The 24,964-nt window shown below is 45.9% G+C and overlaps 1 protein-coding gene across 1 annotated transcript in view; it reads left to right on the top strand.

Moving 5' to 3' along the window:
- Positions 1 to 24,964, top strand: part of GRM7 (glutamate metabotropic receptor 7) — a 199,201-nt gene that overhangs the window by 67,280 nt on the left and 106,957 nt on the right. The window contains exons 3-4 of the mRNA XM_075574698.1: positions 19,704 to 19,839; positions 22,698 to 22,852. Of these exons, the coding sequence (XP_075430813.1) occupies positions 19,704 to 19,839; positions 22,698 to 22,852 (291 nt within the window). The remainder of the gene's footprint in view (positions 1 to 19,703; positions 19,840 to 22,697; positions 22,853 to 24,964) is intronic.

The raw sequence follows: 24,964 nt of genomic DNA, 5'->3' as shown, positions 1-24,964 counted from the left end.
TAATCCGAGCTCCTATCTCTGCGCACACACAGTATCGTACTAATCCCAGCTCCTATCTCTGCACACACACAGTATCCAGTACTAATCCCATCTCCCATCTCTGCACACTCGCAGTATCGTACTAATCCGAGCTCCTATCTCTGCACACACACATTATCCAGTATTAATCCCAGCTCCTATCTCTGCACACACAGTATCCTGTACTAATCCCAACTCCCATCTCTGCACAATCGCAGTATCGTACTAATCCGAGCTCCTATCTCTGCACACACACAGTATCCAGTACTAATCCCAGCTCCTATCTCTGCACACACACAGTATCCAGTACTAATCCCATCTTTCTCTCTGCACACACAGTATCCAGTACTAATCCCAGCTCCTATCTCTGCACACACAGAATCCAGTACTAATCCCATCTTTCTCTCTGCACACACAGTATCCAGTACTAATCCCAGCTCCTATCTCTTCACACACACAGTATCCAGTACTAATCCCATCTTTCTCTCTGCACACACAGTATCCAGTACTAATCCCAGCTCCTATCTCTGCACACACAGTATCCAGTACTAATCCCAGCTCCTATCTCTGCACACACAGTATCCAGTACTAATCCCAGCTCCTATCTCTGCACACACAGAATCCAGTACTAATCCCATCTTTCTCTCTGCACACACAGTATCCAGTACTAATCCCAGCTCCTATCTCTTCACACACACAGTATCCAGTACTAATGCCATCTTTCTCTCTGCACACACAGTATCCAGTACTAATCCCAGCTCCTATCTCTGCACACACAGTATCCAGTACTAATCCCAGCTCCTATCTCTGCACACACAGAATCCAGTACTAATCCCATCTTTCTCTCTGCACACACAGTATCCTGTATTTATCCCAGCTCCTACAGTATCTCTACACACACACAGTATCATGTACTAATCCCAGCTCCCATCTCTGCACACTCGCAGTATCGTACTAATTCGAGCTCCTATCTCTGCGCACACACAGTATCCAGTACTAATCTCAGCTCCTATCTCTGCACACTCGCAGTATCGTACTAATCCGAGCTCCTATCTCTGCACATACAGTATCATACTAATCCGAGCTCCTATCTCTGCACACACACAGTATCCAGTACTAATTCGAGCTCCTATCTCTGCACACACAGTATCCTGTATTTATCCCAGCTCCTACAGTATCTCTACACACACACAGTATCATGTACTAATCCCAGCTCCCATCTCTGCACACTCGCAGTATCGTACTAATCCGAGCTCCTATCTCTGCACACACAGTATCCTGTACTAATCCCAACTCCCATCTCTGCACACTCGCAGTATCGTACTAATCCGAGCTCCTATCTCTGCACACACACAGTATCCAGTACTAATCCCAGCTCCTATCTCTGCACACACACAGTATCCAGTACTAATCCCATCTTTCTCTCTGCACACACAGTATCCAGTACTAATCCCAGCTCCTATCTCTGCACACACAGAATCCAGTACTAATCCCATCTTTCTCTCTGCACACACAGTATCCAGTACTAATCCCAGCTCCTATCTCTTCACACACACAGTATCCAGTACTAATCCCATCTTTCTCTCTGCACACACAGTATCCAGTACTAATCCCAGCTCCTATCTCTGCACACACAGTATCCAGTACTAATCCCAGCTCCTATCTCTGCACACACAGTATCCAGTACTAATCCCAGCTCCTATCTCTGCACACACAGAATCCAGTACTAATCCCATCTTTCTCTCTGCACACACAGTATCCAGTACTACTCCCAGCTCCTATCTCTTCACACACACAGTATCCAGTACTAATGCCATCTTTCTCTCTGCACACACAGTATCCAGTACTAATCCCAGCTCCTATCTCTGCACACACAGTATCCAGTACTAATCCCAGCTCCTATCTCTGCACACACAGAATCCAGTACTAATCCCATCTTTCTCTCTGCACACACAGTATCCTGTATTTATCCCAGCTCCTACAGTATCTCTACACACACACAGTATCATGTACTAATCCCAGCTCCCATCTCTGCACACTCGCAGTATCGTACTAATTCGAGCTCCTATCTCTGCGCACACACAGTATCCAGTACTAATCTCAGCTCCTATCTCTGCACACACACAGTATCCAGTACTAATCCCAGCTCCTATCTCTGCACACTCGCAGTATCGTACTAATCCGAGCTCCTATCTCTGCACACACAGTATCATACTAATCCGAGCTCCTATCTCTGCACACACACAGTATCCAGTACTAATTCGAGCTCCTATCTCTGCACACACAGTATCCTGTATTTATCCCAGCTCCTACAGTATCTCTACACACACACAGTATCATGTACTAATCCCAGCTCCCATCTCTGCACACTCGCAGTATCGTACTAATCAGAGCTCCTATCTCTGCACACACAGTATCCTGTACTAATCCCAACTCCCATCTCTGCACACTCGCAGTATCGTACTAATCCGAGCTCCTATCTCTGCACACACACAGTATCCAGTACTAATCCCAGCTCCTATCTCTGCACACACACAGTATCCAGTACTAATCCCATCTTTCTCTCTGCACACACAGTATCCAGTACTAATCCCAGCTCCTATCTCTGCACATACAGAATCCAGTACTAATCCCATCTTTCTCTCTGCACACACAGTATCCAGTACTAATCCCAGCTCCTATCTCTGCACACACACAGTATCCAGTACTAATCCCATCTTTCTCTCTGCACACACAGTATCCAGTACTAATCCCAGCTCCTATCTCTGCACACACAGTATCCAGTACTAATCCCAGCTCCTATCTCTGCACACACAGAATCCAGTACTAATCCCAGCTCCTATCTCTGCACACACAGTATTCAGTACTAATCCCAGCTCCTATCTCTGCACACACAGAATCCAGTACTAATCCCATCTTTCTCTCTGCACACACAGTATCCAGTACTAATCCCAGCTCCTATCTCTGCACACACAGAATCCAGTACTAATCCCATCTTTCTCTCTGCACACTGACAGTATCCAGTACTAATCCCAGCTCCTATCTCTGCACACACACAGTATCCAGTACTAATCCCATCTTTCTCTCTGCACACTGACAGTATTCTATATTAATCCCAGCTCCCATCTCTCCCCACTCATAGTATCCTACGTGTAACCCCCCACTCTGTTGGGTTACTAGATGTAATGTCAGGCAAGACCTCAGACGAGGGGGGGGGGGGGGGGGTTGAGCCGGATAAGTGTCTCGGGCCCAATGGCTTCAGAGGTCCCGGCTGCCGGTCCTCTGGTCGCATCCCCAGCTCCGGGCCTCCCTCACTGACTGTCCCACACCGTGCACCAGCATGAGAGAGAGGCCTGGCGCGCACTGTCAGAAGCTCGGCGTTGGACAGTCAGTGAGGGAGGCCCGCAGCTGGGGGAGGGCCGACCAGAGGCCTGAGACCACCCCCAAGGTAAGTCGGTATTTATATGTATTTGGGGGTTGTTTTTTTTCTCTCATATATATTTGGAGTGGGGTTTATATGTATTTGGGGGCTTGGAAGGTTTTTCATATGTATTTTGTGGGGTGGGGGGAATCATGCGAGGGGACGGAGGGACGGAATGAGTGAGGTGCGGTTTGAGTGAGAGTGGGGTTTGAGTGAGATGGAGGGTGGCTAAGAGTTAGGTAAGAGAGGGGGTGAGGGATGGAGTGAGGAAAAGAGGTATTAAGAGTGAGACGCAGGGGGGAGAGATACATGCGAGGCGGGGAGGGATTGGGTGAGAGTGGGGTAATTTATGGAGGGGGTGAGTGATAAAGAGAGAGAGTGAGACGGAGATGAAAGAAATACATGGAAGGAGGGAGGGAAATAGAGGGGGCTCGCGAGGTATGAAATGGGGGAGGGGGGGCGGTTTTAACTCTAATCCCGGGCCCCGGGAAATCCGTCTGCGGTTCAGGGGTTAATGAGAGAAGAGATGCACAGCCCTGCACCGTAGTCACACAGATGTGCTGTGTCACAGGGGGTATATAAGGCAGAGAGAATTCTGGGAGGTTCATTATTAATACCCGCTCCCATCTCTGCACACACACAGTATCCTACACTAATCCCAGCTCCCATATCTGCACACACATAGTATCCTGTAATAATCCCATTTTTCTCTCTGCACACACACAGTATCCTGTACTAATCCCATCTTTCTCTCTGCACACTGTATTTTATACTAATCCCAGCCTCCCTTGCACATGGACACAATACTCTGTACTAATTTATACCCCCGTGAATTAGAACTCAAATTCATTTCTATATCAACACTAAATATGTCCATTGCAAAGTATCAGAACCTGGCGAGGAATTCAGGTGGGGAAAACCGCCTCCACACATCCGCCAAAGCCGGAGTGTGCGGTGTGGGAAACTTTTACAGGGCGGATGGCAAGGAGAGGGAGGTAAGAGTGAAAGGGAAGAGAGGGGGCGGCGGGCTGCAGAACGGAGGGAGAAATTAGATCATTAAAAAAGAGAGGCGAAGAAAGAAGTAGAAAGTTGAGGGGACCGGGTGCAAATAAGCAAGCGATGGGAAGAGAGTGTAACGGAGACAGGAGATCGGAAGGAAAGACAAGAGGCAGAGATGAAATGCAGATATGACATTGGAAATCATCACACAGATGTGTTCACTGACATTCAGGGTGATGCTGCGAGGCATTGCCAGGGTTGTGTCGGAACAATCACACAGACCTTTCCTTTTTAAGCTGTAACCCATTCTTTGATAAAAAGGGCCAGTAACACAGAGTGAAGGAGTTAAAGCAGGGGTTCTCAACTCCAGTCCCCAACACCCCCGAACAGGTTACGTTCTCAGGATATCCCTGCATCAGCATAGGGGGCTCAATCAGTGGCTCAGTCGAAGACTGAAAACCTGATGTGTTGGGGAGTCTTGAGGTCCCGAGGACTGGAATTGAGAACCCCTGAGTTAAAGCATCCACCCGCCCTCCATATTCTGTATGAATACATAGCGATGGATTACAGACTTTGGTCCTCACAAGAGGTACAGAGTATGCTCTGGATGTGTACATTGTAAGAACAGAAGGGAAGGGCCCATCATGTGAACCCTGCACGACCAGAGGCGCTTACAATGCATTTCCTACTGCGTATCATTCCATTACCAGCTTCTCTCCACTTTACTGCTGCCTCTCTGTCCCAGATTTACACCTTGAGGTTCACACCAGTGGATTCCAGTGCTCAGACTGGCACGGTTTATTATATCTGGGCCCGTGTTTTTCTTCAGGCCTGTCTCTGTTTTTGGTCATCTTGTCTTGATTATAATTATTCTGTACAATTAGACTTCCATTTCCTGTATCAGCATCATGGGGAGATAAGGGGTAATTCACTTGGATGGTCTGTAAATTGCCTTATGGCCTAGCACTGCTGAATAAACCCTGTTCAAGGTCACATGGAGCTGTCCCTCAGAGTTGAACAAAGGTATCACATCAAAGACCAGATCTTTGATCACAATTTTTCTCTTCTTCCGCCTGCCTTTCCCCGAGTCTCCCCAGAGAATCCTTTCTCTGAGGCTCAGCGAACCTCTCAATTCCCTGTTCCCATCTCGTCTCTGATGGACAGAAGTTCCCCGTGCTGAAGCGATTCCTAGGGGGGGGGGGGGGGGAGACATGTGAGGCGCCTGAGCAGCAGCAGCAGTTTATCTGTGGTGTTTGCGACTTCCAAATTAAATATGGATGAACAGACTCAGCAGTGAGCTGTCCTGGGAGATCACACTGGATTTCCCGGGTTACAGGCTCTGAACGAGCAGACAGGAACATCAAACACCAGGTCGTACTGTACCTGTCTTTGCTGCTAACAAGGAGGGGACACTTTTAGGAGGCAGCAGGGGGCAAGAGCACAACGACACCCAGACTTGCACCTCAGCATGGCTCGGTTCTCTGTTATTCAGTTGGATATATTCAATAGAAATGTAGCTCCTATATATAGCAGGCACCTGAGACTATACGCCTGGTGCTGAGGTGCGGGAGTCCTTATGTCTCTGATAAATACCACACATGCGCGGAGCAAACAAGGGGACACAACACTTTGTTATATAAATCATTTATATAATATATATTCAACGGGTAACCAGAACCTGGTGGCCTGTGGAAACCGGATCACCACATACTAATCACAATACAGTCTCATTACAGTTGACATAAGAGCTGCTCCGTCTGGTGTGTTTGGTTAATATCAACCTAAGAGGCCCCCCAATCCTGGGTATGGGGCCTAGATTTCAGGTATCACTGTTGGAGCTCGTGTTTGTAACTGGATGTAGCAGGCCTGTACTTTGTAAAGGTTTCCTTTGGTACCGCTGTCTCCTGTGACCGCCGGGAGGATCCCCTCCGTTGGCTGTCTCTCCTCAGTACAGCTCCCGATCTTGGATGCTGAACTATCCGGCTCTTTTGGCTGCTCTTCGTCCTCTCTGGCCCATGCGGAACGCGTGCAGGTCGCGTCACACAGGTTGCTGTAGATCGAGCCTGACTCCTTCAGGTGAGTGCAGATCTGCCTTTGTCATGGCTGCCCTCCTTTAACAACTCCTCTCCCTCCAAATCCCTCCTTCACCAGGCTCCCTATTGGCTCATCATAGTCACACGTCCATAGAAGAGGAACCTGCTAGGGGGCAGTGTGCACGTGTTGCTGTCATACATTGGGGGTTACACACATATCGTTAATCTCCTCACTCATGGATCGGACAGAACGCAGCGAAGGGAAAGCATAGTGATAGAAGAGAGGCCTGTGAGATTAAATACACAGACTATTTATTAATCATGTATTACTGACAGATATTTCTAAGCTGGCCTCAATTTCCATCAGACGGCTATTTACAATTAAAGCTAAATCCTAGGAGGTGAGGAAACTGCAGTCCATTCAGTGAGCAAAGTGACAGTATCACAGGTGTGCGCAAACTTAGCCAAATTCCCTTTGCCGATGTTTCCCTCAAACTTTTGAAAATTTGATCAAAAGTTTGATAGAACTTTTTTGTCAAATTCAGCAAATCGAAGCAAAAATCAAATATTGGGAGAGAGAGAGACCTGTTTAGTAGAGTAGGGGTGCACAAACTGAGGGGCGCAACATTTTCCTGGGGGGGGGGGCACGGCACTTAGAGGACCTGAGCTCTTCCCCAAATCATTTAAATTAAATGCCTGGGGAGTGCGTGAGGCCTCTGTATGTCACTTACCTGGACTCCAGCGACTTCTAGCGACGCGTCACCATGGTAACGCAGTGTAGTGTTACATTACGTCGCGTTGCCATGGCAACGTGACTTTGTGAGGTCCGAAAGCGTGAAGACAAGGTAAGAGGGGAGGGGGGGGGGGTAAAATTCTCAGCTATCTCGAGTGTGTTTACAGGTATCTCTCTACATGTTGTATATATGAGTGTTTTGGGAGGTATAATAAGGCAGTGGTCACTCAACTAAATAGGACTCTCCCCCTCGCTCTCCCCCCCCCCCCTGCCCTCCCCCTCCACCACCAACAAAAACAGATATCCAGCTTCACCCTCCAACATTTCCCACATTAAAATAGGTATGTGTCTGTTACACCCCACCCCTCATATACATCTTATGCCCCTCATATACACCCCACCCCTCATCTTATGCCCCTCATATACACCCCAACCCTCATAAGACCCCCCATACCACTTATATATACCCACACCCCATTATAAATACCACCCTTATTAAACCTTATACCCACCTCATATATACCCCACATTATTAATATAGCCCCCACTCCACTTATTTAGGTAGTACATTTTCCCCGTTTTCCCATACCCTGCCACAAAGCTGCAGCCTCCGTACCCCCAGAGACCGCTCTGCACCACTCACTGAAGTCATTCCCAGGCTGTGCCTGCTGAGGCACCGCAGAAGGGGACCCAGCGCAGAGCAGTCGGCGGCACTCTCGGGGGTCCCTGTTGGGTTCAGTGTCCCGCGGCTGCACACTCGCTGATTCTGATTGACCTACTGTATGGTGGCGGTGAGGAGTGTTCTCACAGCAGGGGAAATCCATACAAGCAGGTACACTGCTTGGGGGCCGTTACTGTACCGGCCAAATCGGTACAGTTGGAGGATCAGAGGCTATGGAGAATTTTACTTGGTGTCGCCATGCAAACCTTTTAAAGGCACATTCCCACGTAGTCGGCCAGTTGACTTTCTTAGGGGCCCCTGAATGGGGAAGTGTTTGTCAACCAAGTGTTTTCTGTCCCCTTATCCCACCCTGTCCTTATCAGAAAACCAATAAAGATAAGGGGGAGTGGGGACTCTGGCTGTACAAGCACATGCTGATCACACAGTGACATCACACAGTGACATCACACAGTGACATCACACAAAACGGGGAAGCCAACGGTAATCAAACCCCTCCCGAGTCTAATTTAACAAAAAATAAAAACACTTTTAAGTGTCAGATTTGGATAACAAAAGTATCAATTACACAGATAGGACCCTTAAACATGTCACTGTTATTAGTTAACGTGGCCCTAGAAGGCACTGCCCCTTTCAGAAGTTAGATTTTTGGATGTTCACACGTGTAGTCACAATATAAATCGTTCCCCCTGACACTCACTCTCCCAGGACAGGCTACGTCATGCATGGTGTTCTGTAGATATAGATCTGCCACTGCTCCCCTCCTGAGAGCTCTCAGGCTTACAGAGCCTCTTCCCTGCATCACAAAGCACAGAGCTGACAGGTCAATATCAATGAATCAGCCCTCTCAGCTGCCTAGTCCTAGAGGTAACAGGCTTCGTATCCTTGGACTTTTTGTCATCGCTAGAAGTGACAGCTTTTCCAAAGTGCACTAATCCTCTAATCCTATAACAACTATAACAACTTGAGTTGCTAAAATCCTAGAGGTGACTCGCTCTGCAAATCTGATCGGATACCCTGGGAAATTCTGTCCTATAGGGAACAACATATACACAACCTACTAATCCATTGAGATTCCCAGCCGTAGCGGTACCAGGTTCTGCGTCCCTGAGCTCATATCCTGATATGTTCAGCCCTATATGGTTATAGGGTCAATATCCCTCAAATAATCTCTATGCCCATTCCCACCACTCTCCAGGCCACTTCACCACTGAGCGGCATAAACATTGCCACAGCAGCAGTATATAGTAGCAGTATATAGCATGCATTCAGTACAGTGCTTCATGCCTTGTGGGGTGTCCTGTTTGGAGAGGGAATGCCAGATCTATTGAGAGAAAACTATAAACAAAGTTAGATTGTATTAAAAGGAGGGAAATTACCCAGACTACCAGGGCCGCCTACAGGGTGGGTCTGCCGGGGTTGGCGTTCCGGGCCCGGTGAGCCCGTCTGCTGGTCCTCTCGCGACCGGGCCCCGGCTCTCCCTTAGCAGCAGCCTGCATGACTCTATCCCTCTGTCCCACGCCGACGGGCCTCTCTGACTTCAATGCGCCGGAAGCGCTCTGACGTCAGCGCTCTCTGCTTCCGGCGCGCGATGGCATGAGAGGGAGGCCTGTCGGAAGCTCAGCGTGGGACAGAGGGATAAAGGCATGCAGGCTGCTGCTACGGAGAGAGTCGGGGGTCCGGCCGCGAGATCACCGGCAGTTCGGAAATCAATAGGTTGCCAAAATGTCACTTTGTTTTTAAACAAATTGTAGGAAACCCGCTTGGAGGAAGGGAAACAATTTGTACATTTGTCCAATATGTGGGTATTTAAAGAGGCAGTCCCTGCTTCCTGAGATACCTCCTCCTTACGGGGAGGCAGTAGCCAGGCTGGGGTTCACTATATGTCTCAATTTCTAAGCTGCCGGGCTATGTGGGTCATCAGGTGCGGCTTCCAGGGGCGTAGCTATAGCCCGGGCAAAGCCCGGGGGGCCTCTCTCCCTCTCCCCCCTGTCGGCGGCACATTGCAGAGGAAGCAGAAAGGAAAATCCCTGCCTCTGCAGGTGGGCGGGGTCAGGTGGGCGGGGCCTGGGTCAGGGGGCGGGGCGTGCCGAAGGAGTACCCGTGACGTCACGTGAGCGGTTCGCCCTCATTGGCTGAACCGTGTACGTGACCCGGCCCTCACGCGACAAAATCAAAATAAATTTAGCCCGAGAATTATCGGACGGCCGTCGCTCCCGTGCGTGCGCATTGCCTGAGCGGAGCAGCTCAGACATTGCAGTTTAAGCTCTCCCACAAAAATTCCCTCCTTAACACTACTTATTGCTCCATGCATCCTCGCTCACTCACTGTTACTCACTGTTACTCACTGATACTCATTGATACTCCCCGACACACAATCATCAGGGGACACGTTTTAAAGTAACAATGGGCAGGTTCATGAGTTCGAAATTTCAACTTTGCGAACTTTCAAGTTGGTTCCGGAGTTCAGTCAGTGTGTTTCGAAGAAGAGACCCATGAGGTTTTAAACGCTCTGTACCTGACATACCCAGCCACAGATTTTGGCTCCTGTTCCCAACCTTGAACAAATACACTGACACAAAAATGAGTGGATATAAATTGTCACATAATTTATACTTACAACATAACAACCATACATAATGTAACTTCTTAACACTTCCCAGAGACCCCCTGCTCTGAACACCGAAACACAAGGCCCACAGAATACCCGTGGCCTGATGGCACTGTAAATACACATTACTTTGGGAGGCCACTCCCATACCTGCCGCATTAGCCCCGTACGACACTGCGTACCCCCATGACCACACCTCAAGAGGTCCACCGACCTCCACTAGTAGAGCCAAACCGGCAAGGCCCTCACAACAAATATAACACCATTCCACCCCGCTCCGATGACAATGACAAATCAGCACATCAAAACACTTCAGCAACTAAAAACCCCTTTACCGACTGGAAGCATACTACCAAATAAAATTCCCCCCCACCCCCCAATTATACTCAAACCCAAGGGGGGCTTCTTCCAGGTTCTTTGCCGAGTGGCAGGATCAAGGTAAGGTTCACAATATATACTAGCAGCCCCCCTCAGTGTCATACCTAACACCTCCTAACATCCAACCCCCATTAACTCTTAACCCTTGAGAGGTGACCTTCAGCATCTAGTCATGCCCGCCCTCCCACTTTGTCTGTTTGGGTCCTTTCTCTATAATTTCATCTATGAAGAACTCTAAAAGCTTTCAAAGGCTGCAACCAATCTGCATTAAATAGATCCCAGAGTGTTAACCTGCAGCCCAGCAGCACAACAGGAATACGCGAGATTCTTCAAAGCAGGTCAAAGCTTTTATAAATACAGAATGAGGAATTGTATCCATCACAAGGTATCTGCCTCTCTGTAATGGTGCAAAGTGTGAAGAGCTGTTTAGACCTGATCTAATTGAAACCTTTTTGCTGAAATGAAATGACTCTCCTTTTCCTCTCCCGGAGATAAGGTGGTAAAACAAGCAGGGTTATTTTTACCTGCTCCCGTTTTTTTGCGTCACTGATGACTTCACACACATGCAGCGAAGTTACACAGCTGCTATCCCTTGTGCACACAGTCTTGTTGTTAAACAGCTGGGCTAATAGCAAAGAAAAAACATCACCTGCTGAGGGAGACCAGGTCAGTGGCACCTGCATGCCACGTAATCACAGCCCACCTCACTGGTTGGATACCTGCAGGCCAGGATGGAGAAATTGAACTAATTTCCTTGAAATCGGCGTGCAAGGAAACTTCTTATTACATGAGAGGTGCCCCTGACCTGTTTACACTATTATCTGATTGTGCTTCCCCTATGATGACAGACAACCCTGCATTTCAGCTGCTGCACAGTTAGTTATATAGCAGGGCAGGGGTGACCAGCTCCCGTTCTCAAAGGCCATCAACAGGTCAGTGTTTCAGGATATCCCTGCTTCAGCACAGCTAATTATGAATGAGCCACTGATTGAGCCACCTGTGCTGAAGCAGGGATAACCTGAAAACCTGACCTGTTGGTGGTCCTTGAGGACTGGAGTTGGCTACTCCTGTGGTAGAGGGAGCTGAGAAATGTTTGACACAGGATAACATTGAAGGGTGAGAGAAGAGGAAATTAGGTCATAAATATGGTCCAAGGCATTATTGCATGGATCTACTTGGGGTCGGGTGGGGAGTCTCCATGCTGTCAGTTGCTTTCCTCAGCCCCCTCCCCATCAGGGATGAGCCTAGTGGTGCAGTGAGCTGGAAGGGAGAGGAAGTGCTAAAGGAAGTGAGAACATCTCAGGCAGACACTAAAATAGATATTCAGTATATAACCGATCCAGGAAAGGTGGCAAAACCATCTCAAAGGGAGCAAGCCAAGAGATAGCTCTTCTCCGTAGGGACTACAGGGTACACCACCAGTTTAATATTTGCAAACACCCTCCCCCACCACGCAGAGTATTAAGTGAAAACTGAAAACACAACACAGCTACATATGGAGGGGTATACAGAGAAATGACGGCACAGTGCAGCACTGGCACTGACAGTCCTAAATATAAATATATATCAAGAATATCACTTGTGAGCACATTCACATGTCTTAGACAGGTCTGCAACCCTGCCTTTCAACCATTATCACCTAACATACAGTGCTCCCACTGCAGCAAAGGATTCTGTACTCCGGGTCAACTAGTTGTGTCGTCCTTGATAAAGCACTGTGTTGTGTGAAACGCGTAGGATGGCTCACATCTCCTTTTTGTAATGTTTTGGTAGACAATAAATATTTTTCAATTTTTACTCACCTGTCTCCCTGGGCAGTACGCTGCCTTGTGCATTTTTTGGCATACTTTGTTGCTTCCCTGTGACAGATCTAATACTGGATGTTGGTTATCTGTACCTACAGTATGAGTCCATTTTACCCATTTCCCACACATTGACCTTTGCTATCTCTTTTACTGTATGTTGTGTTTATTATGTACCCCCTTCACTACCCCCTTTATTTTAACAGTTATTACAAGTTAGGTTTTAATTCTGTCACCACCTTCACACACTAATGTACGGAGAGCACCCACACAGTGCACCCAAAAGGGGCTTGTTTTCTTTAATTTGCGTATTATTCACTATTCCCTTAGTACATCTTACAAGTTCTCATACACTTTTAGGCTGAAGTTAACAAACTATTTGTTCTGCAACTAGATGTTTAATTGCAAAGAAGTGGAAAGATCCTGAACCCTCCTCTCTGGCATCCATAAAGAGTAAAATATGGGAAATAGTGTCGTTGAGGTAAGCTGTAAACTTCTCCATTATCATTGTCAGTAGGTTTCAGAAAATCTGTACGTCGTGGTTCATAAACGCCAGAAACTCAGGTGTGATTGCCCCCATGACATTATTATAAGGAAAATAAACAAAACATAGTGTTTGACTAAACCAATCCCCGGCCCCCCATATCTTCTCCCCAACCTCCCTTCACATACCCCCCTACACCACACCACCAAGACCACTGACTTCCTTCTTGACCCAACTTCAACGGAATACAGCAAGGGCGACGATATTGCATAGCTGATGTGAAACAAATGTCTACGACATTACGTGAAACGCCTGTGTAATACAAAAAGTACAGGCATACCCCGCATTAACGCACGCAATGGGATCGGAGCATGTATGTAAAGCGAAAATGTACTTAAAGTGAAGCACTACCTTTTTTCCACTTATCGATGCATGTATTCTACTGCAATCGTCATATACGTGCATAACTGATGTGAATAACGCATTTGTAACAGGCTCTATAGTCTCCCCGCTTGCGCACAGGTAGGGAGCCGGTATTGCTGTTCAGGATGTGCTGACAGGCGCATGCGTGAGCTGCCGTTTTGGGCAAGGGGAGTCAGCGCGTCACTACTACGGCGGTCTGTAGGGCAGAATAAGTGTCCGTACTTGCGTAGCGAGGGTACGGACACAGGGGTATGGTGCTATTGAAAATATGAAACTATTGAAAATATGTCCTTACTCGCGAGTGTACTTAAAGTTGAGTGTCCTTTAACTGGGGTATGTCTGTACAGTGTTACAGACAGCACTCCCAAAAAAAGATTCAAGTATATAATGTCTGGTGCACGGGTAGAGCAGGAGGGACCCTTAACCCTCCCCAAACTATAAAGCAACAGAGGTAAAGTCCCCAGCACTCAATGTGAATAACACGAAAAACACTGGAATATGCCAAAATATATAAATTATGGAAATGAAATACACAATATAGGAAATACAATAGAAAGGATGCTACCACTGTCCTAGGGAAAAATCTATGTATACACAAGCCAAAAAGTGGTGTGATGAGAGGGGAGGGAGGTAGGGGGAGAGGGAAAAAACAAGGGGAAATAAGGTAGTGAGAATAAACTGACTAACGACCAAAGACGGAGTAAATGTGATGAAGCGAAAGGGGGGCAACGTTACGGGGCAGAGCGCCCCTTCCTCAAGCCCGTTCCAGCAGATCCTTAGAAAAGGAACCTGTGGTACAGTACTTCCCTTCATGCCATACCACAACATATCTCCCTCCCGTCTGTACTAAAATCATGTACACAACTGAACAACATGAAGTTGTGCTTACAAGGAAAACTAAAAAAAGAGAAACACTAATTGAAAATGTTACAGTACGTGTCCACATAAGCTTACACTGCTACAACCAGTAGTCCAATAAAAAACAGTTAAATGCTAACCGAGAAATCCTGGTGGGAACTATACAGTGAGTTTCTTGGGTGAATATGTCTAGTTCACGGAGATCCTAAGTCTTTGCTGCCCCAGTCCTACACGGACATGACATAGCTCTTTGTGATCCATTCCTAATCATTCACAGCCACATTAATTCACCGGCTGGATTTGCTTAGCTGCTTCCCCATCCAAGCCTAATTGGATTATTAATTAAGTGAAATAGAGACAAATAATTTATTCCACTTATTTGGCTGAAAAGATACTCTTGACGAGGCCTTTTCAGTTGGGCTGGATTGCATCTAGGGAGTGTTACAAAAGTCTATCATTGTAATGTTACTTTCAAATTGCATTCTGGGAGGGAGGCACACAGGGAAGGGGGAAGGGGGAGGCTCATAAGGAAGGGGTAAAGGGAAGGCACATAGTGAAGGGGTAAGGGGAGGCACATTGGGAAGGGGGAAGGGGGAGGCACATTGGGAAGGGATAAGGGGGGCAGGCACATAGGTAAGGGGTAAGGGAGAGAGTCACATAGGGAAGGGGTGAGGGAGGGAAGCACATAGGGAAGGGGTAAGGGATGGAGGCACATAGGGAAGGGGCGAGGGGGAGGCACATAGGGAAGGGGTGAGGGAGGGAGGCACATAGGGAAAGGGTAAGGGAGGGAGGCACATAGGTAAGGGGTAAGGGAGAGAGGCACATAGGGAAGGGGTAAGGGGGGCAGGCACATAGGTAAGGGGTAAGGGAGAGAGTCACATAGGGAAGGGGCGAGGGGGGAGGCACATAGGGAAGGGGTAGGGGGGAGGCACATGGGGAAGGAGTGAGGGGGGAAGCACATAGGGAAGGGGTAAGGGAGGGAGGCACATAGGGAAGGAGCAAGGGAGGGAGGTACATTGGGAAAGGGTGAGGGAGAGAGGCACATAGGGAAGGGGTGAGTGGGGCAGGCAGACAGGGAAGTGGGAAGGGAGAGAGGCACATAGGGAAGGGGGGAGGCACATAGGGAAGAGGAGAAGGGAGGGAGGCACATAGGGAGGGGTAAGGGAGGGAGGCACACATGGGTGGGAGCTGGTGTGTAATGAAATGCATATTCCCAACTGTTGCCCATTGGGAAATGTATGAGAATACATTTAGGCAAAACCCTAAGACAAAGGGGTCTATTTATTAAAGTCCCCTAGCTGCAAAACAGAGAGAAACATACAATACAGCAGCAGATTTATCACAGGAACACATTAGCACCGAAATCAATGAGATTGTCTCCTTTGATAAATTTGGTGAAGTATTTTTGCACCAGTTTTGCAGCTGGGGAGATTTTGATAAATAGAGCAAATACTACTCAATATCACTATGATGGGTCATTCATTTTCCTGGTTGAAGTAAATTAAACAGTTTAATATTTTGTAAATATTTTATTTAAAACGTCCCCAGTCCTTTTCAGCAGAGGTCATGAGCGATGGGCACTTCTAGATACCCAAATCTCTTCCATATCTACTCTTCATAGAAAGGAGTGTTGCAGTTAACATTCAGGCTTGTTCTTTCTTTGGTCCTGAGGAAGATTTCAGCCACACATTAAATAAGTTATGGTGGGTAAAAAAGTGGCACAAACCCTCTACCACACAGTGTACAGCACTGTGTACACAGGGCTGCAACCCTGCCTTTCCCCATTATCTCTTAGTAAACAATGCTTCCACTGCAGATAGGGATTTTGGGAATGCAGGCTTGTAGACAGCAGGCTTACCAATAGTGCCCAAAGTCATGCAGTAGCTGCAAAGGCAAACAAGATCTTATCTTGCATTAAACGGGCAATAGATGGAAGGGAAGTAAACATAATGATGCCCCTTTACAAAGCATTAGTAAGACCACACCTTGAATATGGAGTACAATTTTGGGCACCACTCCTTAGAAAAGCCATTATGGAACTAGAGGAAGAGCAGAGAAGAGCCACGTTGCACAGCTTTTTCAGCATAGCCTGGGTTAAAGAAATGCTGAGCCAGTAATCCTAGTCAGTATCATTATCTGGAATCCAAATCTCTTCCTCCCTACTCTTCATATACAGGAGTTCTGGAGTATGCAGGGTTCTTCTCTCTTTGGTTCTAAGGAAGGAATCTGAGGGTTCTGCAAATAAAATCTCTCAGCATCAAATGTATAATTTTCATCCAACAATTTGTGTTATTTTTCTGACCGTGTTATTTCCTCTTGATATTTTGGTACCTCCTCTACCCGCAATGACCGTCTGGATCTATGAGTCTGTTATACTCATTTTCCACACACTGACCTTTGCTATCTCTTTTACTGTATGTTGTATTTAATATGTAACCCCTTCCCTATCTCCTTTATTTTAACACAGTTATTAAAAGTTAGTTAGTTTTTAATTCTGACACCACCTTCACACACTAGTAGTACGGAGAGCACCCACAAGGGGCTTGTTTTTTTCCATATGCGTAGTAAACATCTAGTTGCCAAGAGTATCTGGGATACTAACCGTAACTCACAATTATGGAGTTCTGGCATTTGGATACAATTTGTGGCCGGATTTGAAGAATCCAATCCGCAGATTCAGCGATCCGTTGGCGGATTCTTCAGAATTTGATGGCTGAATCCACGGATTGGATTCTACAAATCCGTCCACGGGTTGCGGAATCCGTGGAGTGTATTGGCAATAATAATTTTAAAAATCCGCAAAATGGGTATCGCCTCTTTGGAGATTGATCTGTGAGCCAAGGGAACCGGCTGATCCACATCCTCCCCAAATAGTCACCCATCTCTAGTTCTGGGATTAGTTGTGCCAGAATTTTTAACCATACTGTGTATGCTTTTTCAAAGTATTCGAGTTAGGATCTGTATGATTCCGACCTATGGGTGTGGCAGTTTGGGATAGGACCAACATATGTGCGACATTGTTGGAGTTAGGATCTGCCGGGTTGGCGTATAGGGCTTTAACTCCTGTCAGGAATGTGTTGCCAAAGCCTACAGCTTTCTTAGTCTTGAATATGTAAGACCAGCGAATTCTAGTGAACGCTTTCTCGGCGTCCAGGCTGAAAACCACTGTTGGCGTTTTTTTTTTTGCATTTGCTAGTTGGATAAGGTCTATAATCCATCTAGTGTTATCTGGTGCCTCTCCTTTTCCTGCTTAGGGTAATTAGTAAGGTGACGGCTGCCCCGGGCCCGGTGGGGGGGGGTGTGGCTAGTCGGTCCTGGGCCCGACCAGGTCAGGCCCAACTTCTGCATCCTGCTGCCGGCCCCTGGTTGCCACCGGGCCCCAGCTCCTGCGAGGCCTGCCTCTCTCCCGCACCAGGCAAATCACACCCCTTTCACCGGTGCGCGCCAGAAGCTGGCCCCAACTTCCATCCGGGCCCAAGTTTTGGCACACACCAGCAAGAGAGAGGCACAGCGTGGGAGAGAGAGGCAGGCGCGCAGTGGGAGAGTGGCCGCCAGTACCTGGGGCCCAGTGGCCTCAGAACACCAGCAACGTAAGTGTGTGTGTTGCATTTTGTGAGTGTGTGATGTATTTTGTGCGTTTGTTGTATTGTGTGTGTGTTTCATTTTGTGTGTGTGTGTGTTGTATTTTGGGTGTGTGTGTGGCATTTTGGGTGTGTGTTGCATCTTGTGTGTGTGTCTTGCATTTTGTGAGTTCTGAATTTTGTGTGTGGGAGGGGGGTAATAATTGTGGGGGCTTATATGGGAATTGGGGGGGAAGTATGTATGCGTGGGGGGAGGAGGGAGTGTGTGTGGCCAGTGGGGGGAGAGGGGAATGAGTGTGAGGAGGTGGGGGACTGAGGAACCGAGATGAATGAGAGGGGATAATTAAGTGGTAGTGGAGAGAGGGGGTGGAAGGTGGGGGGAGAGTGGGAAATACATGGGGAGAGGTGGGGAATAGAGGAGGTGGCTCATGAGTATGTGAAAGAGGGGGAGGGGTGCTCTCAAGACCGCCAACACATGGGGGGGGGGGGGCGGTCAAAACTCTAGTCCTGGGCCCTAGGGGAAATCTGTCGGCGGCCCTGGGTTTAGTATTATTCCTGGGCACAGGCATTTTATCCATAAGGATTTGGGTGTAATCCTTGGTTTATTCTCCCAGCACATGCTTCAAAATTAGATTTGTGTCTCAAATTGTTGAGTAAATACCTGTACATCAAGTGGAGTATCCCTATTCTGCCCGGTCACTGTGTGAGATGAGTTCTCAACAAAGACCAACCTGATCCACACTTAGGCTTGTTTTATAGTTGGCGCGCTTGCGCATGCGCGCGTGTGCTAATGCTCGTGCACGTGAACCACACTTTTTGTGTGTACAAGTCTGTGCTGTGCTGTGAGCGACAGGTGTCCAACAATTCTGGCAATTCCCCTTCAGTACTGCAGTGTTGTATTCGGTCTATTAGTCTTTGTATGCTGTAATACCTTTTATTATACCAACATACAAATGATTGTCATGCGAAGAAGGGATCTCTGGGGTTTGTTATGCACAACATGACATAGGAATAATTTTCGTGTTGGCTTTATATAGTGTATCACAGCATATATTCAGTGTGACTATTTCATTAATGTTTTGTTTAAAATTATGAAGCATGTTCTCTTACATTACTTGAGTCTTATCAGCATCTTTCTGCTCGGGATATGCTTTTTCTAGGTCCACGACCAACCTTCTATGAAGCAGCCTTTCCCATCACAGCAATAGCCGCGCTGTAATTGGCTTGGCAGCGTCACGTGGCGCGGCAGCAGCGCGAAAGTACAAATGTTCATGTATTTGCTGTGATCTGCCGCGCCACCTCTCACGGCCGTGCGCGCGTCTCGACTGTATCAACGTCAGCCTCCCACAGTCAATTGTAACTGACGCACGCGCACGGTAGCGCATCAGCGCGCTCTATATTACAGGCCTCAGGCTGTTGTTGAAGTGCGTTGCTTTTCAGAAGCTACTGAGCTTACTAGTTAAAGTGAGAATATGGACAATAAAGCAGAATGAGTGCATTTGACATTGTGTTACCATATAGAATATCCCCCAGACTCTTTTTTCACTCTGCCTGTGTGTCTCCAGGTTTCCTGTGTTTGATTTTGAAGTTCTCGACACTGAGCTGTAGGTGTTTTACTCTTTGAATGTGGAGTTCTTCCCCATGCTCTGTCTCATGCTCTACTCCTGCTTTGTTCCCTGGCAGGGGGTCTCTGCATCGCTCAATCCCTGAAAATTCCGCACGACCATAAACCCAGCGACTTTGATAAGATCATCAGGCAGCTGCTGGAGACGTATCATGCGCGTGCGGTGGTTGTTTTCGCCAGTGATGATGACATCAGGTAAAGGAAAGACTGGTTGGGATTGAGGTCTTGTGCTGTTTGGGTACAGAGTGTTTGTTATACAGAATTCACTGCTCCATTATCCTCCCAGCAGCTGCGCTTGTCACCTGGTAGACTTGTTGCTAATAATGTTCTGATGAAAGGAAATATTAAGCTTTGCAGTATATTAGGGCAGCAAATATACATAATACCTCTTGTGTAGTGAACCCACCAGCATCTACAGGCCGCATGAGGGGCATTAGTAATAGGTTGAGCTCAATGGACATTTGTATTCTCTCATCCTCATCTACTGTGTACAACAGTTCTCTTCAACTAATTCTCCAAAGGACTAGATTAGTAAATAAATTACAATGAGGGGTCTAAAATTGTACTGCAATGTAATATATATATTCTTCACCCACCATAACTTAAAACGTGTATATATATATATATATATATAGATATATATATATATATATATATATCTATATATATATATATATATATATATATAGATATATATATATATATATATATATATATATATATATATATATATATATATATATATATATATATATATATATATATATATATGTAGAAGAGTGACCTACTGTAGGTGCAAATATGACAGGGAAGAGAAAAAACACAAAAAAAGATCATAGGGCAGTATATCTAATAATACATAGTCTTTATGATGGTAAGAGATGCGCTTACACAGATAAGATAAGTATGAGCCTGTAATCCTCTATGGGACTCGCCAACGTAGCTTTAACTCTGTAACTGCTGGATCTCCAGATTTCTTCTCCACGGGAACTCAGCTACAGCTGCTGCATGCACTTCTTATTTCTTGCACACACACACACACACACACACACACACACACACACACACACACACACACACACACACACACACACACACACACACACACACACACACACACACACACACACACACACACACACACACACACACACACACTCTTACATCACTAACATACAGGGACCATTTAACATCTTGTCATAAAATGCATACTGCACAGGGGGAGGGATAGGCTTCAGTCACATTCCAAGATGCACTGTTTTAAGTAAAACCCTTGCTTGCTTTATTCATTGTAACATCGCCGGAAGAAGAGATCAGGTATCTCGAAAGCTCGCACAAATAAAAGCATTTAGTTAGCCACAGAACGGCATTGTCTATTAGTTTTTGATATATATAAACTGAAAAGAAACCCACTAAAGCACTTGAGTATAATAAATGTATACATTTATTCAAACACAACAACACTACACATAAAATAAAACAATTAAGGAACTCCCTGCAATTTGAGTAAGATTCTTCTTTAACAGATATCCTACTCACTGATACCTTCATATTCCTTTCTGCAAGCAAGTTTCTATATTATAGACTGTTACTTTGTATTCAATATCCGGAAGCACCGATCAACTGAACTTTGTTTCTATTTTGTCCAATTAAGGAACCAATATGTAAAGACACGCCTGATATGCACAAAGCCGCTCTGTGTGAGCAGAATCTATTATTCAGAGCTGAACAAAATAGTAGCAGAAACCTGGGTAGAGCTGATAACCTGGGAGGTTGGGGAAAGATATGCCCTTCCCCCAACTAAACCGGCCGGTCAGTTACATAGTTACATAGTAGATGAGGTTGAAAAAAGACATACGTCCATCAAGTTCAACCTATGCTAAATGTAGACAACAGATACTTTATCCTACAGTATATCTATACTTACTTATTGATCCAGAGGAAGGCAAACAAAAAAAACCCAGAGTCATATCATCCAATGATATCTCATAAGGGGAAAAATAAATTCCTTCCTGACTCCAAGAATTGGCAATCTGATTAATCCCTGGACCATATCCTTCCCATGTATACTTATTTGGTATATCCCTGTATAACTTTCCTATCTAAAAAGATGTCCAACCTTTTTTTGAACAAATCTATTGTATCTGCCATCACAGTCTCCATGGGTAATGAATTCCACATTGTAACTGCCCTTACTGTAAAGAACCTTACAGAGCTGTAAAGTTGTAATGGCTATCCAACAAAATATCCCCTCGCAGTTAAATGCTCACAAATAACAGCAAGATAAGAAACCCGGTAGAGGTACTATGCCAGTATATGGAATAGCAAAAGTATACAATAGCTATAGGGTTCTTAGCCGGCTCCCATTGACGTCACACAGGGATCCAGAGAAAAAGTTTGTTTTGGAGTAAAAAGCCCTCCACTGTATATACACACAGTAACATTTTGTAAGACTTTATAACATCTGTACCATATACATTTATCGCCTTAGCTTTATAGTTCGTTTCAGTGCATTTAGCTGCCTGAGCAGCTGCACTGACAGATAGGATCCCTCACAGATACTTTGGGGAACGGATTTGGCCCACGTGCTGCAAGTCGAAAAGCCCCAATACTGTAGTAGCGTAAGAAAGTGGTGCAATTGGCAGCTATTGTGTGTGTTGTCTTTCTCTTCTATCCACGTGCGTCAATTCATTGCGTCACTTTGTCACTTCCACTCCCTTTATTTAGTTGTGCTTTAGTACATTGTATTGATTTTGCATCTTCCTTATTCCTGAAATGTTCAAAAATGTCCCCAGTGGTTACAGACTGTGCAAGGGATGTCTCTTACACCCCCGCTGTTTATCATGTGTGAACAGGAATACTTTGTGTGAATGGGAACATAAGGGCCATATTTACTAAGCAGTGGAACTCCATAAACATCCATCAAGCACATCTTACTAAACATGGTCCTTTCTGGTCCCGTCAAGTAAAGGGACTAAGGTGTCTTCCAGCATGGGCAGTGTCTTATGGAGAAGCACTTCTTACATGTTACATGAATTCTTTATCTTCCCCAGACAGGTTTTGGCTGCTGTGAAGAGAGCTGACCAGGTGGGACACTTCCTCTGGGTGGGCTCTGACAGCTGGGGGTCCAAGGTTGGCCCAATAAGTCAGCATGAGGATGTGGCTGAAGGTGCCATTACCATACTTCCCAAGAGAGCGACCATAGACGGTAAGGATGTGATACACATATATGCTGAGTGTTACATCTCCAATGAGACGCTCTGTTGGAACAGAAGCTTCTCAAATACAGAAGGAACATTCATTTCTTATTAAGGGTGAGCAAATCAAACTTGGTTGTCAAATTAAAATATCTATGGATTTTAGCATATTTGTTTCTATGGAGACATCTATGGATTTAGAGCAAAAAATCCAAAAGTTCATTTCATTAACAAGGTAATATTGAGAAAGAAGTATGTCTGACTATGTCTAAATATCCGAGAAAGCAGTGACAAGTTCCTGAGTTCAATCACAACTTCTGGGCTGGGAAATTAATTTCCTCTGATTTAAATAACTTGTCTGGCACATATAGAGATTAAATACAGAGCAATAACCTTCCTCCGTGTTCTCAGCAGTAATTACAGCTCTCTAATTTATGGGGGTTTCCAGAAGGTATCTGTGATGAAAATATTTCGGTCAATTCAAAGGAGATTCAAGTCAAGACAACAATGTGTTGAAACAGCAAGCATGAAACCCATGGATATTCTTCAGCACATTCACAGCTCAAGTGGAAAAGGTTGGTTAGGGCAGGGTGTGTTCCGTATCATCATGAGACTGGTGTCCATATCTCATTTTCCAAATCTCAATTTTCCATAGGATTCAGAGCTGTTATGAGCTACAATGCACTGGGACGGGAGTGAAACAACAAGGACTGGACTAAATTCTCTTGATGACATGAAACTAAGTGGACAATAGTGACAATTGAGGTGTCACCTGGTTTGCTTCTCCAGGAAAAGTGGCACTGGCACTGGCACCTGTTCCCACGGTACACGTGCAATGACAGTGACTTAGGGGTTATTGAGAACTGATGTCACTCCACAGCATTTTATTACCTGACTCATTGCCACTTGGTAAATCCGTTTCATCACCTAGACATGCACTAGTTCATAATAAACTGATTATTGCAACAGAAAAGCATAATAATTCTACATTACTGTCCAAAGTAAGACTCCCAAAGTAACTTGAGATCATCAGGACAGATGCCTGGGGTAAAGGCACTGGGGTTGATGTCTGGGGCCCAATCTGAATCCCAGTGCCGGCTCCTTCGACCCGAGGCCTGGCATTATCTACCTGTGCCTTGGGTTAAAAAATAGAGAACACATGGTACCGGTTATGTAAAACATAATGCAGACATATTCATATACTCATTCAGTCCTGATGACTTGGAAACTTTGGCAACCATGAGGTACAGATCGGTGAATCCGCCCAAATTTGATTCCCGTATTTTCTCGCATTTCCCCCCAAAATCCGTTTCACAGTGTAAAATCCGCAAACTGATTTGGTCGCTTTTAATCTGCAAGTATTTATCAAAACCCGCCATGGAATACAAACCATTGACGGATTTGGAGAATCCAATTAGTGGATACAGCAACTCGTTGGCGGTTTTTGAGATTAATCCACTGAAATCCGCGGCCCAAAGGAACCAACGGGATCCGCTGCGGATCCAAATCCGGCCAAAAAATTCACCCATCTCTAGTCTTGAACAATTCGTCAAGCGTTGCGGTGAAAAGCTTTGATGACATGGTGTCCAGATGTCACTCTCTTGCTGTTCCTTATTTGACTTGTAATCCAATGGTTGATGGTGACACTCTCTTAAATGTTCCTCATAATATCAGTGTACACTTCTTCAACACCATCTTTATTTCATTTAAAACAGCTGAGTTGAAGACAGCATCAAATGTTTTTTTTTAATTTAATCTATGAAACCTAAACGGAGTGGTAGGGATTATTTATAATTTCGGGAAATAGCGGTGAGTGGAAGTAGACTTAATGGTCTTTAGTTCTTGAAGTCCTCTTTGTCGCCTTCCTTATGGATGAGGATAACTATGGCATTGCTCAATTGTTCTGGAATTTGTCTGGTCTTTAAGCAGCATGGGAAGAGTTTTGCAAGGATTTTCTCTACTTCTCCATCTTCTTTTTAAGATTCAAGTTATATTTCTATCTCCCCCAGAGCCCTTCCTGTTCTTGATGGATTTTATTGCATTTGCTACGTCTTCTGGGAGGGCGCATGGTATATCATTGGTGGTTTCTTCTCGTTCTTCCTCTGCTAGGTTATGCCCCGGTG

Source organism: Ascaphus truei, chromosome 17 (genome assembly GCF_040206685.1).
Source record: "Ascaphus truei isolate aAscTru1 chromosome 17, aAscTru1.hap1, whole genome shotgun sequence".
Lineage (NCBI taxonomy): Eukaryota > Metazoa > Chordata > Amphibia > Anura > Ascaphidae > Ascaphus > Ascaphus truei.
The sequence above is the reverse complement of the archived record's forward strand: the minus strand, read 5'-3'. Positions and strand labels throughout refer to the sequence as shown.